This window comes from Bos javanicus, chromosome 8, assembly GCF_032452875.1.
Source record: "Bos javanicus breed banteng chromosome 8, ARS-OSU_banteng_1.0, whole genome shotgun sequence".
NCBI classification, from domain to species: Eukaryota; Metazoa; Chordata; class Mammalia; order Artiodactyla; family Bovidae; genus Bos; species Bos javanicus.
The window spans coordinates 8515374-8533933 of NC_083875.1; the positions used below are offsets into that span (position 1 = coordinate 8515374).

Genomic DNA, 18560 nt, shown 5'->3' on the forward strand with positions numbered 1-18560 from the left:
TGCTCCTCTTGACCAGTTACTACTACTACTACTACTACTAAGTCACTTCAGTCATGTCTGACTCTGTGTGACCCCATAGACGGCAGCCCACCAGGCCCCGCCATCCCTGGGATTCTCCAGGCAAGAACACTGGAGTGGGTTGCCATTTCCTCCTCCAATGCATGAAAGTGAAAAGTGAAAGTGAAGTTGCTCAGTCGTATCCGACGCTTAGCGACCCCCTTGACCAGTTAGATCATCTCTAATATTCTTAGTTTCCTACCACTATCGTATCTTCGCAGAGAAGGCGATGGCACCCCACTCCAGTACTCTTGCCTGGAAAAATCCCATGGACGGAGTGCCTCGTGGGGTTCAGTCCATGGGGTCACTAAGAGTCATACACGACTGAGCGACTTCACTTTCACTTTTCACTTTCATGCATTGGAGAAGGAAACGGCAACCCACTCCAGTGTTCTTGCCTGGAGAATCCCAGGGACGGGGGAGCCTGGTGGGCTACCTTCTATGGGATTGCACAGAGTCGGACACGACTGAAGTGACCTAGCAGCAGTAGCAGCAGTGTATCTTCTTAGAAAAATAAATTGGAAGTGATCATTTTTGACAGGTTAAAATCTCTTGAACATTGTGAACATGGGATTAATACACAGACATTTTTTCAGACTCTGATGGGATGTAAAGAATTCTTTTAAATTTGGAGATTATCTTTGATGGTCTTTAAAAAGTAATCTTTGGTCTTAGTCAAGGGAATGATGGAGTCTTAGGAGTGATATTTAAATTAAGTTTAATTTAATACAAATGTCACATATCTTCCCGAAAGTGGTCACTTCATCTTAATTAAGGAAACGGAAATGATTGTGACTTAAGTCTTCATTCTGTGATTTGGACAAGTTTAGGCAAACAGCAAAGATTCAGAAGGGCTACCACCAAACCTACAGCATTGAGAAGACGCTACAGCCAAGTCATTTCTCCATGTGGCAGTTCAATATGAGCTGCGAAAATTCAATCCAATTAGTCCTTCAGCCCCACGTCATCTAGATTCCTTGGGGTCTGGAACCTCAGGATTGTTATAGCTTCCCCTGGACAGCCACCCAGGACTCATGAGCTCTTCCTCCGGCCCCTTCAGTTAGCCTGGGCAACTCTGCTCTCAGAACCGTGGAAGTTCAACATCGTTGTCACCAGCTCTGGGAGGTCAAAATCGTGCTTCCATCCCCAGTCCTTCCGAGCGTTGCTATCATCAAAGTTCATTGGCCAACTATCCGCTAGGATAAGACATGGAAAAGAAGCTTAAGTTATTCAGGCTGTAGGTGTGCAAAAAGGTCTAGAACACTTTACATAAAGGTCAACATCCCATGAGAGAAACGTTCTCTTTGAAATCTCCCTTGAGCAGAGCAGAGCAGCCATTACAGGCACACACAGTCACCTTCTTAGACTAGAAGCCTGTATCTACTGCCAGGCGCTGTGAGTTGCCACCTGCTAGGAGAGTCCCCTGCAGGCTTGTAAGGTGGGACTGCCATGCTCAGATGGCATGGCACTCACACAGGGGCACAGTCACAGCCTCTGAGAACCCAGGGCTGCTCTCATACTATGTCTGTTTGTTTGATATTTAAACTGGCAAATGGTGAAATGCTGACAAGTGGGTTTATTTGGACAGCTCGAGTCCACCCATTTTGGACATCATTTCCCAAAACTGTGCCACCTGCCAGCTCTGGTGCGATAGCAGCTCCTTCTTCGGAAGGTGTCGGGCCCCTGGGAAAGGCACTGCGCTCTCCTTCTCCTCCACGGTTTATGTCCTCAAGGACTCGTGTGGCGGACTGCAGCTTGACTTTGGTTCTGAGGGAGAGGCAGCGGTCTACCCACCTATGGCCTGTCGGACAGGATCCACATTGTAGGTGACCTGGAGCTCTGGGACATGCTTGAGCACCTCCTGGGCCAGCTCCTCGGGGGTGAAGCTCATGGCGCTGATGTTGTAGGTTCTCATGGACAGGGACTCTGCTGGGGCCTCCATGACCTCCAGGGTGGCCCGGAGGCAGTCGTCAATGTACATCATTGGGAGCCTCGTGTCGGGTTTCAGGTTGCACTCAAATCTGCCATTCTTGACAGCTTCATGGAAAATCTGGACCGCATAGTCTGAAAGAGAAGCTTGTCTGAGGGACATCTTATAACAAAAATTATGAGTGAGCCTCTTGAATTAAGGCAGTGGTTCTCAGATGTCTTAGTCTCAGAAACTCTTTGTGGGCTTAAAAATCACCAAGGACCCCAAAAAAGGTTTTATTAAGGTGAGTTATAGGAGCCTGGAGGGCTACAGTTCATGGGGTTGCAAAGAGTCAGACATGATGAGCAACTGAGCACATATACACACACAGCAACATCTACTGTATCAGAAATTAGTAACATCTACCATATCAGAAATTAACTGGGAACTTTTAAAAAATATTTTTATACTTAAAAATGATAATAAGCCCCCACATTCATATGTATGATATTATATGTGAAAAAAAGAACATAGATTCCAAGTAAGAGAAAATTTAGTGAGAAGAATGGTATGTTTTTCATTTTGAAAATCTTCTTATTCCCTGGCTTAATTGGAAACAGTAAGAATCTCTGCTTCTGTGTTCAGTCTGCTATGCTACATACATCAGGCAGCCTGTGAGAAACTCCACGGTATACTTGAAAAGGACGTTGAAAAGGGCAAATAATATCTTAGTATTAATATGAAAATTGTTTTGACCTCCTGGATCCCTTGAGAAGGTCTGACTCAAGGATCCCCAGGGATTCCTCATGCCTTCCTGGAGAAGCACTACATTAGGCAATTTTTTTTTAAAGTAACTAAACCCAAAGGCTCTTTGAAAATCCCTTAAAAAAATGTCCTCAAATTTCAATTGAAGATATTCAAAGAAATGGAAAGAAAGCCCATGCTTTTGATTGAAAGAATTATAATAGTATTGTTAAAATGGCCATACTACCCAAAGCACTCTACAGATTTAATGTGATCCCTGTAAAATTACCTATGACATTTTTCACAGAACTAGAACAAATAATTCTAAAATTCATATGGAACCACAAGAGACCCAGAATTGCCAAAGCTATCCTGAGGAAAAAGAACAAAGCTAGAGTATAAGCCTCTCAGACTTCAGACAATAGTACAAAGCTATAGTAAAAATCCCTCGGATGTTGTCAAGTATCTTTTATGTTATATCTCAGAACCCCTCATAAGGGAAGGATCTCTGATGTGAGAGTTACTGAACATAATGCACACTCAAGTCCAAAATGATAACAATGTGGAAAACTGTATGGAGGTTCCTCCAAAAACTAAATATAGAACTATCATATGACCCTGCAATTCCACTCCTGGGTACATACTCAGAGAAAAATAAAACACTAATTTGAAAAGATACACTCAGTCCAACATTCACTGCAGCCTTATTTACTATAACTGAGACATGGAAGCAATGGAAATGTCCATCAACAGATGAATGGATAAAGAGTTGGCTAATGTACACACTGGAATACTACTCACTCATAAAAAAGAATAAAATTTTGCAATTTACGACAACATGGATGAACTTGGAAGGTAATATGCTTAGTGAAATTAGTCCGTTTGATTCTGGCACTGTGGGTGGTAAATTCCATTGGATTTACAGCATTGGTTGAGCTGCCCTGAACAAATGTAAGTCAATAGGGTTCAATGAGCTTCTCAGATGCACTTTTCAGAAAGGATGCAAAGACTCCAGCCAGCGTATGGCTGAAATGACAGCAGATCCATCCCCACTGCACCAGGCAAATAGAAAGCTAATTTTACATAAAAAAGAAATAAAAAACAACCCTACCAGTTGTTCCTCCTCCAGGCTGGGAGTCAGCAGAAATGATTCCAGGATATCTCAGGCATCGAAAGTCTAATCCATACCGGTAATAATAATACTACGAGAAAGAGAAAACTTAACTTTAAAAAGAATCTTTTAAATCAGGTAGAGCAATGCAAAGAATTAACAGCCTTTTCCTCAAACATCTCCCCGTACAGTCATCTTAAAATCCTCCTCGAGGAAATGAAGACCCTAGAATTGCCATTTTTCTTTAACGAATAACCCTGAAGTTTGTTATCATCAAATAATTGCCATTCTGGTGATAACATCATCAGACAACACAGTAAATAATAGATCAGCTGACAGTGGGGAGTTTCTGCCTTTCTTTGGAAGGAAGACCCTGCTCATTGTGCTGAACAAATCTCCATGATCCTGACCTAGGAGGTAGTGTTGGGACAGCACAGGGAAAGATGGTCACTGTGATACGTCAGTTGAAGGGTCAGACACTGACTAAAATGCCCTTTTATGGACATTTTAGTCAAGTAGTTAGGACTCTGCACTTTCAATGCTGAGAACCCAGGTTCAATCCCTGGTTGGAAAACTAAAATCCCATAAGCATAAGCTATGAGTCATGACAAAAAAAAAAAAAAGATGTGCTATGCAGAGATACAGTATAAAGACAAAGTGTATTAAAGAAGAAAACCAAAAGGACACTTGAAGTTATTTTAAAGTTAGCTCTTATAATAGTAATATCAGGAGCCTGAAAGAATAGTGCAGTACAAGCAAGATGGGCAGCAAATGAAGGAGGGGTGCCACTCGAGGGGCATGATTGAAGTGTTGAATGTTAGCACAGGGCTGAGGATTCTGCTGGAGCTATGGGTACAGGGCACCTGGCAAACACAATCAGTCCCCAAGCATTTCTGGGGGCAGGAATTGGAGGAGGGAAGAAGTCCTCTCCAAGGATGAATTAGCAGGTGTTTGAGACAAAAACAGAAAAGGAAACACTGAGTCACCGTGCCAAGTGATGCCTACCTCGCCCATAAGCTCAGCGTGGACCTTGGACACCCCATAGATGGTCCTGGGTCTCTGGATGCAGAGGTCAGGGGTTGGGTTCCGTGGAGAAGTAGGTCCAAACGCCCCGATGGTGCTTGGCACAAACAATCGCAGACCGTGCTCTGCGGCAACGTCCAGGACATTGTGCAGTCCTGAAACGAGCAGCCCTCGTAACCTGGGAAACCTCTTTCCAGGATTCCCCAGGAAGGGCAATCCGGCAAACAGGGCATCCGGGGCATGACTCAGAGACTCACCAGTGATGTTCACGGCTCTGGCCAGGGACACGTTTGCTTCTCCCACTGCGCTGAGCAGGGCGCTGTAATGGAACAGCCACGTGATGCGGTTGTTCACCACAATCTCCCGAAGATTCTTGTAATCCAGGATGTCGGAATAAATAAACGGGCCTGCAAGGAGCAGTGAATCAGGCAAGTGAAGGAGTTCAGGGCTTGAAAACTTCAACAGGTTTTCCCATTGATTTTGAATTCCATTGCTACCAACTTGGTAACAACTATTCAGACACAACTCAGCATTTTTCTTATGCAGAATACAAAGCCCAACCCCCAGGTGATTCCCTGGTAGCTCAGATGGTAAAGAATCTGCCTGTAATGCAAGGGACCTGGGTTGGATCCTTGGGTCAGGAAGAGTCCCTGGAGAAGGGAATGGCTACCCACTCCAGTAGTCTTGCCTGGAGAATCCCATGCACAGAGGAGCCTGGCGGGCTACAGTCCATGGGTCACAGAGTCGGACATGACTGAGCTACTAACACACACACTCCGTGGTTAACAATACTTTAAGTCTTACACAGGACTTATACCTGCTGAGTGCTATTCTAAGGGCTTCCTGTACAGGAAATACCCTACATAGGAACGAGTTCATCCTGAGAGCACGTGCATAAGTCCATTTGTTCATGTGTATCCAACTCTTTGCAACCCCACGGACTGTAGCCCACCAGACTTCTCAGTCCATGGAATTCTCCAGGGAAGAATACTGGAGTGGATTGCCATTCCCTTCTCCAGAGGAACTTCCAAACCCAGGGATAAGTCCAACAAAGTTAGCCTAGGTACCCAACTAACACAATCGGCTATATAGTACTATACGGCAATAGGTTTATAGAATTTTTAATGCAAATCATACATACATAAAAAAACAAACAAAAAATCAAACATTTTTAATCTGACAGTCTAGCACCTTGAACAGTACAATAGTACAGAACAACAGCTGGCATACAGAGGCTCGCATGCACGTTCACACCTTTGAAAGTTTGCAACTTGAAAGTAGGGGACTTACTGTATATTTAACTCTCAAACAAACTTTGAGGTGAGTATTTTGTTGAGGAGGAAACTGAGGCCAAGAGAGGTTAAGTAACTTGCCAGAATCAAACAGAATTAAGATTAAGAACTGGGATCAAAACCAGGCAGCTGGCTTGAGCCGATGCTGTTCACGCCAAACTGCAGGCACCTATGATTTCACTCCGCTTAAATAAGCTGCATATTTTAAAGGAATAGATAACATGGGTTTACAAAAGCCAGAAACCCACCGTGATATAAATAACCCACAAGTTGTGGGTTCAACACACTTGGTTAGGCTAGGGGTAGAGCCAGATTTCTGCAATGCCAATTTCCCCCACTCAGCACATTAATGCTCTTCCCCAAGGTGAACCACGAAAGACTGACATGGAACCAGGAGGGCCTAGGAGATGTCATAAAGATATTTTTGATGAGGAAGTGATCTAGGAAGCCAGCACCATCTTCCCTGAAGTGTCTTGAGGGATCCAGCTCTCCCAGACATCTTGTGTTCAACCCAATGAAATGAGTTTTAATTTCTGACCTGACCTCTAGAACTTTAATTTCTTAAGTCACTATTTTATGTAGGTTCGAGCAACAATAAGAATGCAATGCACATATTTATCCAATAAAATATGTTCACGGGAACTTCAAAAAAATAAAAAGTACGTAAAAACATCTTTGAGGTGGTAAACAGCTCGACTACAGGAGTCTGAGATCCGTGTGCGTGCACAGGTGTTTAAGAGCAAGTCCATGCTGAAATAGGAGGATTAATTTCTCCAAAACTTAAAGTTCCTTTTCCTCACTTCAGAACTTGATTTTTGTGTGCTTTCTGAGTTAAGTTCACTAAAAACTCTGAAAGGTAGAATCCAAATTTTTATTCCATAGATGTGGCTGCAGATTATATCCGAAGAGATTACTCCACAACTTCACATCAAGGGCTAATGAACTCCCCTGTCCTTGGATCACCTGAACAAGCAGTGACTATACCAATGACATTTTACAGAATGAATGAGGACGAAAACACGAAACGTCTTTTCCTTTTTTGGCCACACCCCCACAGTATGTGGGATCTTAGTTCCCTGACCAGGGATTGAACCCATGCTCCCTGCACTGGAAACATGGAGTCTTAACCACCTAATGACCGGGAAATCCAAATGCAGGAAACATTGTTAAGTAGCACAAGTGTGCCTCAAACACTCCTCCTCCTTTAATTCACAAGCCTGGTTATGAGTGATGATACGAATCCTACAAGCTGCCTCTCCGACTGCTCTGAGAGCCTCTTACCACTAAGAAAGACGTGTTCCGGGGGCTTCCGAATGTCAGATAGAATCACATTGTCCTTCCCAAATCGTTTCCTAAAGGGAAAATTAAACATACGAGACGGTACATTTGAGGACACACCAGGTCCTATGAAAACCATCCTGCCCAGAGAAACTGCCATGTACTGCCTGCCTCCAAATCCCACCTTTACACATGAGCCCTTCTTCCTCTCCATCCTCAACCAGCATCCCTGCGGTTCCAGCCGCACTTGGGGCTGCATCTCCTGCTTATGCCTTACCCCATCATTGTCCGTGCCTGTCACCAATGTCCTCCCAGGGCCCTGGAGTCCTTCCCTCTTCCCCCCTGTTCTTCTCTCTTTTCCTTTTATCCCACTTTCTCTAAATCCCACCTTGTTCCCTTTCAGTTTCTACATGTTCTTCTCTCAGTCCCCAAACATCAAAAAACTGACTGACCCATTTGGAGGCAGGTCTTACTTTGCCTAACCTAGAACAGGCAGAGGGCAAAGCACCAGGATGGGGGACACTGAGTCAAGGACCTGAGACAAAGTCTGTGATTCTAAGAGGCACAATGAAATGCATTCCAAACGGTCATTTAGATACAATATCGTAAAAGACTCAGGAGCAAGAGGGGAGAGGACAGATTTAGGGGTTAAACAGGAGCAAAGATAAGCTTCACATACCCCCAAACTCAGATTTTAAATTTCAACTTCGAGAGCTCTTACCTCAGAAAGCTAGCAAGACCCACTCCAAGCTGGCCAAGACCCCCTGGATAAAGAAGAAAAAAGTGAAACTTTAATTTAAATTGAACCAGTTCAATTATTCCCAGGATGTAGTAACAGAATAAAACTCCACTGGTAATCTTAGCTAATTAGGTGAAGCCCCAGGATGGCCTGATGGAACTGAATCACCTTCTCCGAGCTAGGTCAGAGATCAGATCAGATGAGTTTCAGAGACAGAACATTCTCCAGCAGAAGGGTGGCTAAGGGGAAGCCAGGGAACAGGAAGAGAACAGTCACAGGAGAGCAAGAACATCGCCCAGCCAGGAACTCACTAGCAGCTTTGGCTTTGTTATTTGACGGGCTATGAGGCTTATCTCCTATGGGTACCAGAACACTTAAAGTCACATGTAATTGTTTTTTTTTTTTTTTAAGAAACTTTTTATTTTGTTTTGGGGTATAGCTGATTAGCAATGTTGTGATAGTTCCAGGTGAGCAGCAAGGGGACTCAGCCATACATATACATGTATCCATTCTCCCCCAAACTGCCCTCCCATCCAGGCTGCCACACAACATTGAGCAGAGTTCCCTGTGTCATACAGTAGGCCCTTGTTGGTTATCCATTTTAAATATAGCAGTGTGAACACGTTGATCCCAAACTGTCCCTTCCCCTCATCCTTCCCACCCTACCCTGATAACCATAAGTTTGTTATCTAAGTCTATGAGTCTGTTTCTGTTTAGTAAATAAGTTTATTTGCAGATACAATAGCTGGATATCAGCCTCTGGTGGGATTATCCAGAGCACCCTCCTCCATTAGACCTGCAGTGGAATAGGAATGGAGAAAGAAGGCAAAAATCAAAAAGTCACCCAAAAAAGAGTAGATAACTGGGTGGGTTAGGAGGTGCTAAGAACATTAAAAAAATGATTACGGCATCTTAATCTGAATGCTTACAAATGCCATTGCTGGACATGGGAGAGCTGGGGGTCTAGAACACATTTAGGGGAATACAACCCTAAATTCCATTTGGGGAGAAAGTAATCAGGCAGGATGATGTAGACTGTGGGATTTCCTGTAAACTCGTGTAAACATGTGACTGAAACCAGCGCACTGACAGTAGCACCTGGAGGGTGCTTTGTTGGTGGCGGGAGGAGGGAATCAGAGACACGGACAAGATGCTGGGAGAGTCAGGGAGGGAAGTGCTAAGGGAGCAGACCTCACTTGAAACCCATTTACAGCAGAGGAGGAGGTGGTAGTGAGAGAAATATGCACACACTGAAGAATGTAAGATGGATAATGATGTGAAGTCAAGGCATGAAATTCTGGCAAATCAAAGACAATAAAAATGTGCTAATCAATCAGTGGTGGGCTTGGGTCAGCTGGAAGGACTTGTGGGCAGACGGTCAAATTTGCAGTGAGCAGATGCAGAACTGGACGTTGGGTGGACACGAGGTGAGAGGGGTTGGCGAGCCAGTCTGTGGACAATGAGACACAGGCTCCATGAGGTCATGGCGAGAAGTTCCCTGAGCCCCCGGCAGGCCCTGCCTATCTGCTCTGTCTCCAAGACACAAATGTGCAGTAACTGCCTGGCCGGAGGAGCCTGGCCAAGGAAAGATGCGCCAGATTCCAGGGTCCACGTTTTGTCCACACACCTTGGATCTCGAGCAGGAAAGGGGAACCAAGTCCCAGAGTAGCTTTTTCATCCCCAGGTTCCCAGGTCCTTTCTTCAGATGACAAAAGATTTGGGCAGGGAAACCAAGCCCTGTCAACAGCGACAAAATAAGCACCAGGGATTTGCACAATTCAGGAGGAAGCCAAGAGTGGAAAGGGAGTTTCTGAAGAATACATTCCAAAAATGAATATACAGCCACACAAAGAAAATAATGAAGCCACAAAGGCGGGAGAAAGAAAAAAAAACCCAACCTGTAATTAAGACACGCTGCTGGTCTGCTTCTGAGAATGAAGTGGAGTGGAAGTTGGCATCCATTGGAATCTGCCGAGGAGAGGTCCCCAGAAACCGGCTGGGTAGGACAGGAGCCCGGCAGCCACAGGCTGGGCTCTGCAGCATCCAGCAGGCGACCCGCCGCAGTACCCGAACAACTGGCATGGTCTCTGTGGCACACCTATAACACAAAAGGAGTGGAGTTCAGAAAAGACACATGCATCCCAATGTTCATGCAGCACTATTTACAGTAACCAAGACATGGATGCAAGCCAAGTGCCCATCAACAGATGAATGGATAAAGAAGATGCGGTTCATATATATACAACGGAATATTACTCAGCCATAAAAAAGAATGAAGGGCTTCCTGGGTGGCGCTAGTAGTAAAGAAGCCACTTCCCAATGCAGGAGACTGAAGAGATGCAGGTTTGATCCCCGTATCAGGAAGATCCCCGGAGAAGGGCATGGCAACCCACTCCGGTATTCTTGCCTAGAGAATTGACAGAGGACAGAGGAGCCTGGTGGGCTACAGTCCATAGGGTCACACAGAATCGGACACGACTGACACGACTTAGCGCTCAGAAAAGAATGAAACAATGCCATTTGCAGAAACATGGATGGACCTAGAGATTATCATACTATGTGAAGTCAGTCAAAAAAAGACAAATATTGTATGATATCATATGCAAATCTAAAATATGATACAAAAAAACATACCTACAAAACAAAGACAGATTCACAGATATACAGAAAAGACTTCAAGTTGTCAAGGAAGAGCCGGTAGGGAAGGGAAGGAATGGGAGTTTGGGATTAGCATAGGAAAACATCTTACGGAAAAACCGGAATGAATTTTTTGGCCAACGTGATATTCTATATAGGACAGATAAACAACAAGCTCCTTCTGTATAGCAGGAACTATATTCAATATTTTGTGACAAACCATAGTAATAAAAATGAATATATATATATATATATTACGTATATATAACTGAGTCACTTGCTATATAGCAGAAATTAACACATTATAAATCAACTATACTTCAATAAAACTTTAATAAACAAACAAAAAAGCAGAGGTCAGCATGTAACTGCGTACCTTCCAGACCCCTCAAAACACAAACCATTTAACCACGACTAACACTAAGATCGCCAGCTCCCAAGCAAAGCCATGCCCTGGATTCATGAACCAAACTAAAGAGACTGCTGAGCGTGGGGACAGGGAGCCAATCTAGAGACGACCGTGAGCCCAGCCCAGTGAAAAGGGATAAACGTTGCTCATGCAAAGTTCAGGCAAACAAAGGTTGGCTGAGATTTAGAACTGGAGCTACACAGTGCTGACGACAACGGGCTCTAAAGTCTCAGTGGAGGTTACTGTGTACAGAGCCGTCCATGCCAGGAACACCAAGTCACGGATCCAAGTGAAAGCCTCCAGTCTTCACAACCACTACGATCTGTCCACGTACCACTGAAGCGCAAATAGGTTCCGGGCTAAATAACACAGCACCCTATGAAACTAACTCAGACTTATCTTAAGGCTGATCCAGACTAGAAAAGCAGATCGTTAAGGTAAAAAGGCCCCCAGCAATACTGAGTAAGCCGTGACCAATTTCCGTTTCACTGCCACCTCTTAAGAGAGGATAATTAGAAAGCCATTTTCTCCCCTCTTCCCAGATCATGTATATTTTACTGCAGTCCAGCTCTTCTTCCTCGCCAACTTTACCCAAGGTGAGCATGTCACAAGAGTAGATCAGAGTGCAGGGCTTACTCTGCTGGTTGGAACAGCAACCTTCCTGCCCATCCTCCCCAAGGTCAGGTCTTTGCTCTCTGCACACTGCCCTGTGGCCTCCACCTCGGTCAGCTGTCAGATTTCCAACAGCACTGGTAGATGGAACTTCAGACACTGTATGTTAGTTTAGCAATGTGGACAATTCATGACTGAGTTGGTTCTTATTCTGCAACTATTACTAGCTAACATTTAATGCTCAATACAGGCCACAGGCCCATGAATGCCCTCCTGTATTACAGCATTTAACCATCGCAACCACCACCTGTCTCAGGGAACCCAGTTCTTAACCATCAAGCAGCACTACGGTCCCTATTACGGGATGGCTTTGACTAACAATGCATACACATTAAAAACAAAACCCAAAAGCCCTCCACCCATCTACAGCATGTAGCTTTTCCAGGTCAAGATTGTTATCTCGCCGTTTCCAAGCTCAGCTGAATGCTTTTAAGGCAGCAGCTCTCACATTTTCTGGTCTCAGAACTCCTTTTGCTGTTGTTCGAGTTGCTAAGTCGTGTCCGACTTTCTGACCCACGCACTACAGCACACCAGGCTCCTCTGTCTAGTGTTAACATAAACGTATTTTATGAAAACATATTTTCCAAAACAAAAAGCATACTGCCACTGTTTTACATTTACTCATCTCTTTGATGTTTTCCTTAATAGAAAAACAACTGGATTTTTGCACCTGCTTCTAACTCAGTCTGTGGCTTTGATTGAAGTAAATGAAGAAAATCCAGACTCACAAAGCAAAGCAGTGAGGAAAAGGGAGCAGTATCTTTAAAGCCTTCTCAGATAATTCTGGATACTCGCCTTTGATATCCAGAACTCAACACATGCTAGTTTCTTTAAAAGTTAGCTGCAACACAGAATCTGAAGACATTATCATGAAACGGTTGTACCTGTAACATTAGAACCCACTAGTATATCTAATGCTTTGAACAGGTGTTTTATTCCTGTATGATTTTACAGTTCTATGCATTGGTCTTTTGGAAAATTTCGTTCAGTGAGTAATGCAGAGCTTCTAACTGCCAACACACTTGACAGTACCATTCCTCAAAGTTATACTAGTTAACATCACTGATCTCATCAGAAAATTCCTAAGTACTGGGAAGCGGTCAGGTTCACAATGGTGGATACATGTTAACCTGCATCAGATACCATTGGTTGTTTCCTTGACAGGCTTGCTAGGTTTATCTATTTTATTTTTTTTAAGAAAATGTTTGCCGATTGTCCAGGTATGAATAAGCATAGTTGGTCAGTCATTCTTTCAGGTAAAACTAGTACTCTATGAAAAAAAAAAAAAAATGACCAGTGCAGCTCACAATTCAATCCAAAAAATGCTTAATCTCAAAACAACCATCATATTTTGATACACAACAAATACATCCATTTACCAATGATACACTAAAAAGATACATCTCAAGGCTCAAGGTTTAATAAAAATTAATCACTTTTTACTGTTTGATACTTTTGAACTGTGGTGTTGGAGAAGACTCTTGAGAGTCCCTTGGACTGCAAGGAGATCCAACCAGTCCATTCTGAAGGAGATCAGCCCTGGGATTTCTTTGGAAGGAATGATGCTAAAGCTGAAACTCCAGTACTTTGGCCACCTCACGCGAAGAGTTGACTCATTGGAAAAGACTCTGATGCTGGGAGGGATTGGGGGCAGGAGGAGAAGGGGACGACAGAGGATGAGATGGCTGGATGGCATCACTGACTCGATGGACGTTGAGTCTGAGTGAACTCCGGGAGTTGGTGATGGACAGGGAGGCTTGGCGTGCTGCGATTCACAGGGTCACAAAGAGTCGGACACGACTGAGCGACTGAACTAGACTGAACTGAAAGGGCATTCTTAAGTAAGGGGCTTCCCTGTGGCTCAGTGGTAAAGAATCTACCTGCCAACTCAGGAGACCTGGGTTGGATCCCTGGGTTGGGAAGATTCCCTGCAGAAGGAAATGACAACCCACTCCAGTATTCTTGCCTGAAAATCCCAAGGACAGAGGAGCCTGGTGGGCTACAGTCCACAGGATTGCAAAAGAGTCAGACACAAGTCAGGGACTAAACAACAAGAGTAACAACAGTCCTTAAGTTTTCTATTTTTTATTTTTTTACAGGAAAGCATATGGCAGTGAAGAATCCCGTGACTTCTAGTACCAAGTGGTGCCACTGCCTTGATTCCTGCAAAGGAACCAGTACTTTTAGCCACTGCGGCTGGTGCACTGTCAGTGAAAATTCAACAGTTGGTCCAGGATAAACCATGAAATTCAAAAAAATAATTCTATACCAAAGACTGGCACTATTTGTGTTTGCTGTCAAACCTTCACTAAAAAGCTAGTCTTTGATGATTGGTTTGGCATCGACAGTGCATGAAAACAAACAGAATGATCAGTCCAGCCATGACCACAGATTCTTCCACTTGCAAGATACACACTTCTGCTGTCAGTCTTCACGTCTGCAGCTAAGTCTTTGACAAGTTACTGTCACAGCGGCTGTGCTGAGTGTTTTCCATGCTTTTTCATCCAACCAAGGCTTTACTGTTTCTCCAGCCACTGCAACTTGATAAACTATCTTGTCATACTTCAATAGTTTTTTCTTTTCTAGTTTGGAAGGCTGTAACAAATAGCCTTTTAAAGAGATCATCCTATCTACACTTCATTCATTTAGAATGGTTGGTCTCAGAATAATGGTATTGCCACCAAAATATTATTCAAAATGCTCTGTGGCGTCAGACACACAAGTTAAATTTCTAACATCTGTAAAACCTGAGGAAAGCATTCATATTTTCATGTATTATTTAATTTTGTACATTTATCTGGAGAAAAATTCCTCTTTCCATGATTCAGAGGACTCTTGTGTCATTTCTTTTCAGGATTTATACACATAGATGCTAGAACTTTGAGTTGAAGAAAATCAAGTCCTCTAAGCCAATGATGTATCCTTAAATTAAAAAAAATAAATTACAATAAACTTTTTGTTATTTTTCCATATAGGCAAAGGCTCAACTTAGAATTTCAAAGCAATGACATATTGATTTTAAAAGAAAATGGGCTCCAAAGATAATAGCAGATATAACAGCATGTAACTAATAAAAATGCACAGAAGTGATAAGCACAAATGGAGTTTATCTCTGAAAATGAATACATTTATACTTTAAGCCTGCTATCCTTAGAAGATTCTAGAAACACAGGAGTACACAAGCACACACCCCATTAGATCAGTGGATAGCTCATTACAAGCCATGTGGCCTCTAGAAGATTCACCACATATCTGAGAGAGAAACAATGAAAAAGGCAAAAAAATTTCTGAGTATTACTTTAAAAATAGCCTTGACTTCATGGACCTTACAAAGGTCTCAGGGAATCTCAGGGTTATCCCAGATTACACTTGAGAATAACTGTTCTAGAGTAAGACTTGCTTTGCCAAGCTAGTTGTCAAACTTAGAAATGGAAACCATCAAGGATGACTGGAGATCAGATAAAAGTCCACAGACTTTCTCCCCTATGTACTTTGCTTACTTTAGTTCCAAAGGATCAAAGAGAAACAGGCCAACAGACTTTCCTCCTTAAATAATTGAGCGTTTCCCCTGCGCAAGCCTTGCTGGGGTGGTTGTTATACAAACCTTCCCATCTCTAGGCATCTACCTTTCTGCCCCAACCATAGCAGAGCTCAGGAAAGCAGTGGCATCATGAAGGGAGTGACAGAGATGCAGACTCTGAGCCCAGCTGGCTGTGATTGTTGGGACACGGAGCAACTGGCGAGGAATGGAGAAGAATAACATGGACCTCTAATTTGGGCATGCGCTTCCTGGAGGAGCGGATCAGGTCAGAAGACAAACGAGCTTGGTTTTGGACATGTTGGTTTTACGTGCCAGGGGCCAGGAAGGCTGCCTCTCCCAGGGAGCTGTGAGTCCCACTGAACAGTTCTTGATGCATGTGAGAATTCAAACACTACGTCAAACAGGCAGGCAGGAAAGGGAAGTATCAGGGGTTTGTCTACACCACAATAAACAGAATGTCCTCTGTTTTCAGAGAACATTACTTCCATTTCTTGGGGAAAAAAACTTTAATTCAATTGTGATTTCTCTGGAGACAGATAATACTATTTCAAAAATATTAAAAGAAACTCTACTTTGGAATATTGAAAACCAAGAAAATAGACCTTTTTTTCTGAGGATGCATCATCAGTTTCCCTTAATCTTGTGATCTTCCCAAATCTCTAGCTCTCATCATTCTCAGCCACAGAGATAGTAAATAAAAATGTATTAGGTCATGTCTCTAGCACATTCAGTATGAAGCTACAAGTATCCAGCTCCCAACAGATGAATGGATAAAGAAAATGTGGTATATACATGTGATGGAATATTACTTAGCCTTGAAAAAGGAGTTCCTGTCAAATGCTACAACACGGATGAACCTGGAGAACATTATGCTGACTGAAATAAGCTGGCCACGAAAGGCCAAATACAGTATGACTCCATCCATATGAGTTACATGAGTTATCTAAAGCAGTCAAAAAGCATAGAAACAGGAAGTAGAAATTTAGTTGCCACGGGAGAAACGGAGAGGGGATAGGAGTGCTTAACTAACAGGCACAGCTTTCATTTCGCAGGATAAAAAAGTTTTAGAGATCCATTGCACAACACTGTGAATATACCTGACAGTATCGAATTGTACTCTTAAAAATGGTAAGAGGGTAAATTTAATGTTATGTGATTAAAAACCATAATTTACCAAATTTTTAAAAATCCAGGCCCAAGAAATGGTCAGTGCATACATATATTACTGGAGAGCTAGAAACTTCACCCAGTGTAGATCAATGCTGCCCCAGAGAGCCACGAAACCCCCAGCCAGTTCAAACTCCCAAGCCCTTGGTCCCACCAATCCCCTTAAATGGTTCTTTGCCCTCTGCTTATAAACCTGCTGAAACCTAGCATTCTCATCCAGCCTTCAACCTTTCCTTCCAGTCTCAGGGCTCTCCAGAGCGTTTATACTGCCCCAAACCACATCCCTGCCCCTTGGAGCAGGCCTTCTTGATCCACACTCAGTGAAACTGCTTTCACCAAAGGTCAGTCATTGCCCAGTTGACAATTTCCTGGCCCCAGGACCCTCTCCCAGGGCTGATCATGCCCATCTTCATCTCCCCTGAGTTCTCCCACTTCTCACTCTGAGTTAAGGATCAATAACGCTTATAACTGCTTATTTGCAAGGTAGTCTTGGCTTTATTTCCTCCCGTTCATTAAATCATAAAAAATTCATATAAATAAATGTGTCCTTTTTTTTTTTTTTTTTTGGCTGCATCTTGTGGCATTCTGGATCTTAGTTCTCCCATCAAGGACTGAACCTGTGCCCTCGGCAGTGGAAACGGGGATGCTTAACAACCGGACCACCAGAGAAGTCCCCAAAGGTCTACTCTTCACAGTAATGATCCAACGGGAAAATGTGGCACCTCAACTACCGAGCACAGAGGAAGCATCTGCTCTCCTGAACTCTTATTTAAGCCTCACAGTAACTCTGAAGCTGGGATCTTTTCTCCATTTTGCAGACTGAATTGACCCGCCCAAGGTCAGGCACATAATTAATTACCAAAGGGAAAGGGGTTGCAAACCAGGTCCGTTGAGTTTCAAACCCTCCTGCCAGCACCCCCACTCTTCCCTGCCAAGAGAAAACATCGGGTACCTAAGAGAGGGGACAAGGAGGACGCATCCTCGTGGTGGCGAAGGGGCCATCTTCCCCGCTGCCCCTCTCCCCTCCAGCTCGGCTCCTCCTCTTCGCGGCTCCCCAGAAGAAGAGTACCCACCAGCACCCGGGGTTCAAGGCCAAACACCGCCCTCCCTCCGGCGTGAGCCGGCGTACACTACCTCGCCAACCTCAAGTTTCCCCATCCTTAGAAATGGGACACCACATGCTGACAGGATTTAATAAAAGCAATTTATAAAAGCAGTTAACGAACTGCTAAAGACTCCATCAACCATCTGGTAAAGTCTGGACTTAAAGCGGGGATGATCTGAAAGCCAGGAAGGGTCGGGGGGAAAAATCCTGGAGCTCTCAGCGTGAGCCATAGAGGGTCTCAGAGACAGGCTTGGCCCTGTGGAGCGGGCGCCCCGCACCTTACCCCCAGTGCACACTGGCCTAGGAGAGGGAACCCCAAAAGACGTGGAGACAAGGGCCGCTCGCGGATCTCCAGCCTTAGCCTCCCACTTTCCTATGGAAAAGTTGGGGGGGGGGGGGGCTCAAGCTCCAGGGAAGATGACTGGATAAACCGGTTTTATGTGGAAAACCGCTCCTGGCAGGGGGTGCCCTTTCGAAACTCAGGAAGGGCCAGAGCCGCGCCAGCCGATCCCAGCAGTACCCCGACCCTCCCTCGGCCTCCCAGGTCCGCAGCGACAGCAGGGGACCCGCGATCGCCCCGGGGAGCTCTGAGTCTGGGGCGCCCGGCCTTGTCACACCTATCGGGCCAGTCGGGGGCAAAGGCGTCAGGCAATCGCGCGGCGTCAGCCTCCGTTTCAAAGAGGCTCAGTTCCCAGGATCAGCCGGGGGGGAACATCCGGTCCCACCGCACTGACCTTCCGAGGCAGCCGCCCAAAGATGCTGCGCCGCTGAGGCGCTGGAGAAGCACGTGGCACAGAGACAGCGCGCAGAGCAGAAAGCCCAGTTGGTCCTGGGCGCACCTCGCCTTTATCCTCTTTGCGCGCAAACCCGCCCCCA

General features: G+C 44.5%; 1 protein-coding gene across 2 annotated transcripts; it reads right to left on the reverse strand.

Annotated features, from left to right (window-relative positions):
* Positions 1-758: 758 nt before the first annotated feature.
* Positions 759-18497, reverse strand: LOC133252425 (L-threonine 3-dehydrogenase, mitochondrial). Of its 2 annotated transcripts, none has more exons than XM_061425019.1 (9): positions 18419-18497; positions 10052-10251; positions 8136-8178; positions 7418-7488; positions 5102-5251; positions 4827-4999; positions 3822-3912; positions 1852-2121; positions 759-1253 (listed from the first exon to the last, which is right to left on the reverse strand). In XM_061425019.1, exons 2-9 carry the CDS (start codon positions 10233-10235, stop codon positions 1114-1116), a joined length of 1122 nt encoding a protein of 373 aa, XP_061281003.1. In that variant the 5' UTR covers positions 10236-10251; positions 18419-18497; the 3' UTR covers positions 759-1113. The 2 variants fall into 2 exon arrangements, with proteins under 2 accessions (XP_061281003.1, XP_061281004.1); XM_061425020.1 differs by lacking the exon at positions 18419-18497 and adding an exon at positions 11167-11470.
* Positions 18498-18560: the final 63 nt, after the last annotated feature.

Bases quoted from the DNA above. Each gene is read 5' to 3' on its own strand.
- LOC133252425 (XM_061425019.1), bottom strand. From the start codon at position 10,235: ATGCCAGTTGTTCGGGTACTGCGGCGGGTCGCCTGCTGGATGCTGCAG. The intron at 7,489-8,135 runs GTAAGAGCTCTC...TTTTCCCTTTAG, and splicing joins GGTCTTGCTAGCTTTCTGAG to GAAACGATTTGGGAAGGACA. The intron at 2,122-3,821 runs GTAGGGTTGTTT...CTTCTCTTTCAG, and splicing joins GCCTGGAGGAGGAACAACTG to ACTATGCGGTCCAGATTTTC.